At 37.9% G+C, this 2,157-nt stretch overlaps 1 protein-coding gene across 1 annotated transcript in view; it reads left to right on the top strand.

The window, feature by feature from the left end:
* LOC107556590 (testis-expressed sequence 2 protein-like) overlaps positions 1-2,157 on the top strand; it is a 22,767-nt gene that overhangs the window by 10,184 nt on the left and 10,426 nt on the right. The window contains exons 3-5 of the mRNA XM_016239722.1: positions 90-290; positions 740-1,058; positions 1,688-1,896. Coding sequence (XP_016095208.1) covers positions 90-290; positions 740-1,058; positions 1,688-1,896 — 729 coding nt within the window. The remainder of the gene's footprint in view (positions 1-89; positions 291-739; positions 1,059-1,687; positions 1,897-2,157) is intronic.

Genomic DNA, 2,157 nt, shown 5'->3' with positions numbered 1-2,157 from the left:
AGATTGTGCTTGGCCCCTTATTTACTACTTATTTTTCTTTTTTGTGGGCCATTTGTTGCGTTGTAAAATTTCTGTGCTTATGTTTTCAGGGTTGGATGAATGAGATCCACAGCTATGACCCTGAGACGTATCATGCCACACTCACTCACTCTGTGTTTGTGCGTCTGGAGGGCTCTGTCCTGCGACTGTCCAAACCTAACCGCAATATTCCCCGCCGGGCAACCTTCAACGAGCTCAAACCTGACGTCACCTATGTTAGCCAGAAAATCTATGATCTCACCAACAGTAAGGTGGGTGGTAGACACGATCTCTCAGTGCACAACCTGTTTTGTTGCTTTGAATTTCTGCAATTAATTTACCCCAGTGCACTTAATGTACAGGCCCTATTCAAACTTTGTTTTGTAGAGAATTTAGTTTTTTGTTAATGTAAATTAAGGTTTGAAAATGTCTCTTTGACTCGAATTACAGAATGTTTCTTTAATTGAATTATAGAATGTGACATAGAATTTTAGTATTTAAAATGTTACTGACAAACAGGGCACCATAGTAATATTTCCATGAATAATTGTACATTGAAACTGTTTTCTTGCATTTACTGTAAGCGTCTGTGATACAAGCATCTCATTTGCACAGAACAAAGTGTGAAATCTGAACATTTTTTAAAACGTTCTATTTAAAGCAAAACTTATTAAACCCTTTAAATGCATACTATATGAACATTTGAGTTCTTGTATTTCAGATCTACTTGGTGCCTCATAGCCTGGCCAGGAAAAGAGTGTGGAATAAGAAGTATCCCATCTGCATTGAGCTGGCCAAGCAGGATGACTTCCTGGCCAGAGTGCAGGGAGATAAGTCTGACGTGGTGGAGGAAAAGACCCCTGCAGCAGGAGACAGGCCTGAGGCTGTAGCCACTAGCGAGGAACCTAAGAGAGTGCACACAGAACCTGTGCTGTACCTGTTTGGAAGAACAGGAAGAGACAAAGAGGAATGGTTCAGAAGGATGCTACTTGCGTCCAAGCTGAAATCCGAAGCCAAGAAGCCCTCTGGCCTGCCTACAAGTAAAAAAATTTACAAATGGTCCTTTATTCAAATCATTAGTACTTTCTTTAAGAAAAAGTATATTTGCAATGATAGCACATAGATACTTTTCACATTTCTGGGGTTCTCAGAAGTGGAAGTCATCATAGTTGGGTAAACTGGTTGTGAATGGAAACTGCAACAAATATAATTTTTGCATTCTCATTTGCTCCAATTTGCATACGAAAAAATTTGTTTAAAAAAGTGTTTGACTTTCCGAAATAGAAAGAAATATTCAAGAGAGATTTATTCGCGGTGGTCAGAAAAGAGAAAGGTGTTTAATTTGCCATCACTCCCTCGCCTTTTGCATTAGAAACACTCTTGCAGTACCATTGACTAGTTTTTTAAAATTCAATACCAATATAATATAACACAAAGTATAGTTTAAATATATATATATATATATATAAATTGTTTTTTATGAAAAAAACTACATTTACAGTGTGAGTAACTAGACCCGCATCGTCAGAGTCTGTGAAAAAAAGTTCCATAGTAAATCTTTTTTCTTGAATGAGGACCATTGAATGGACTACACTTTTATTCATACATTTTATTCTCTTGGTTTTTTTTCTTCAAATTATTTATTAAGTAGTATTATCTCTCTCAGCAGGCTGTCTGTCTCATAGCCGCAGCAGCAGTCGTGGCAGTCTGGATGAAGTTCTCCAGTCCCATCCCAGACAAAAAGACCTTGATGCCAGTGTCAAACAGAAAGTTCTGGAATACAACATCTACATGGCCAAATATGTCAGCCAGTCTGCCGACAGCCCAACCACAAGCCCTGTTCAGAGTGCTGGAAGCAGCCCGGGAATCGTGAAAAAGGTACATAATATTTCACAGTGTCCATTTTCCTAAAAGCAGTAATCTTTCATTTAAAAACAAAACGTCAGCTAAACCAACTCTGCCTATCAAATACTGAGACTCATACATCCAGACTTTGACTTTGTTTCCATCCACATATTTTTGTGAATTTTGGGATATTGCATTAAAATGCTGGATGGAAATGGCAAAATGGGCATCAAGTCTTAAAATGTGCATAAAAACTTGAACGCTCAGTTGAGCCATATACATTTTGTAAACATT

Source organism: Sinocyclocheilus grahami, unplaced genomic scaffold (genome assembly GCF_001515645.1).
Source record: "Sinocyclocheilus grahami isolate Dianchi unplaced genomic scaffold, SAMN03320097.WGS_v1.1 scaffold574.1, whole genome shotgun sequence".
Classification (NCBI taxonomy): Eukaryota; Metazoa; Chordata; class Actinopteri; order Cypriniformes; family Cyprinidae; genus Sinocyclocheilus; species Sinocyclocheilus grahami.
Note: the sequence above shows the minus strand (reverse complement) of the source record. Positions and strands in the feature narration are given on the sequence as shown.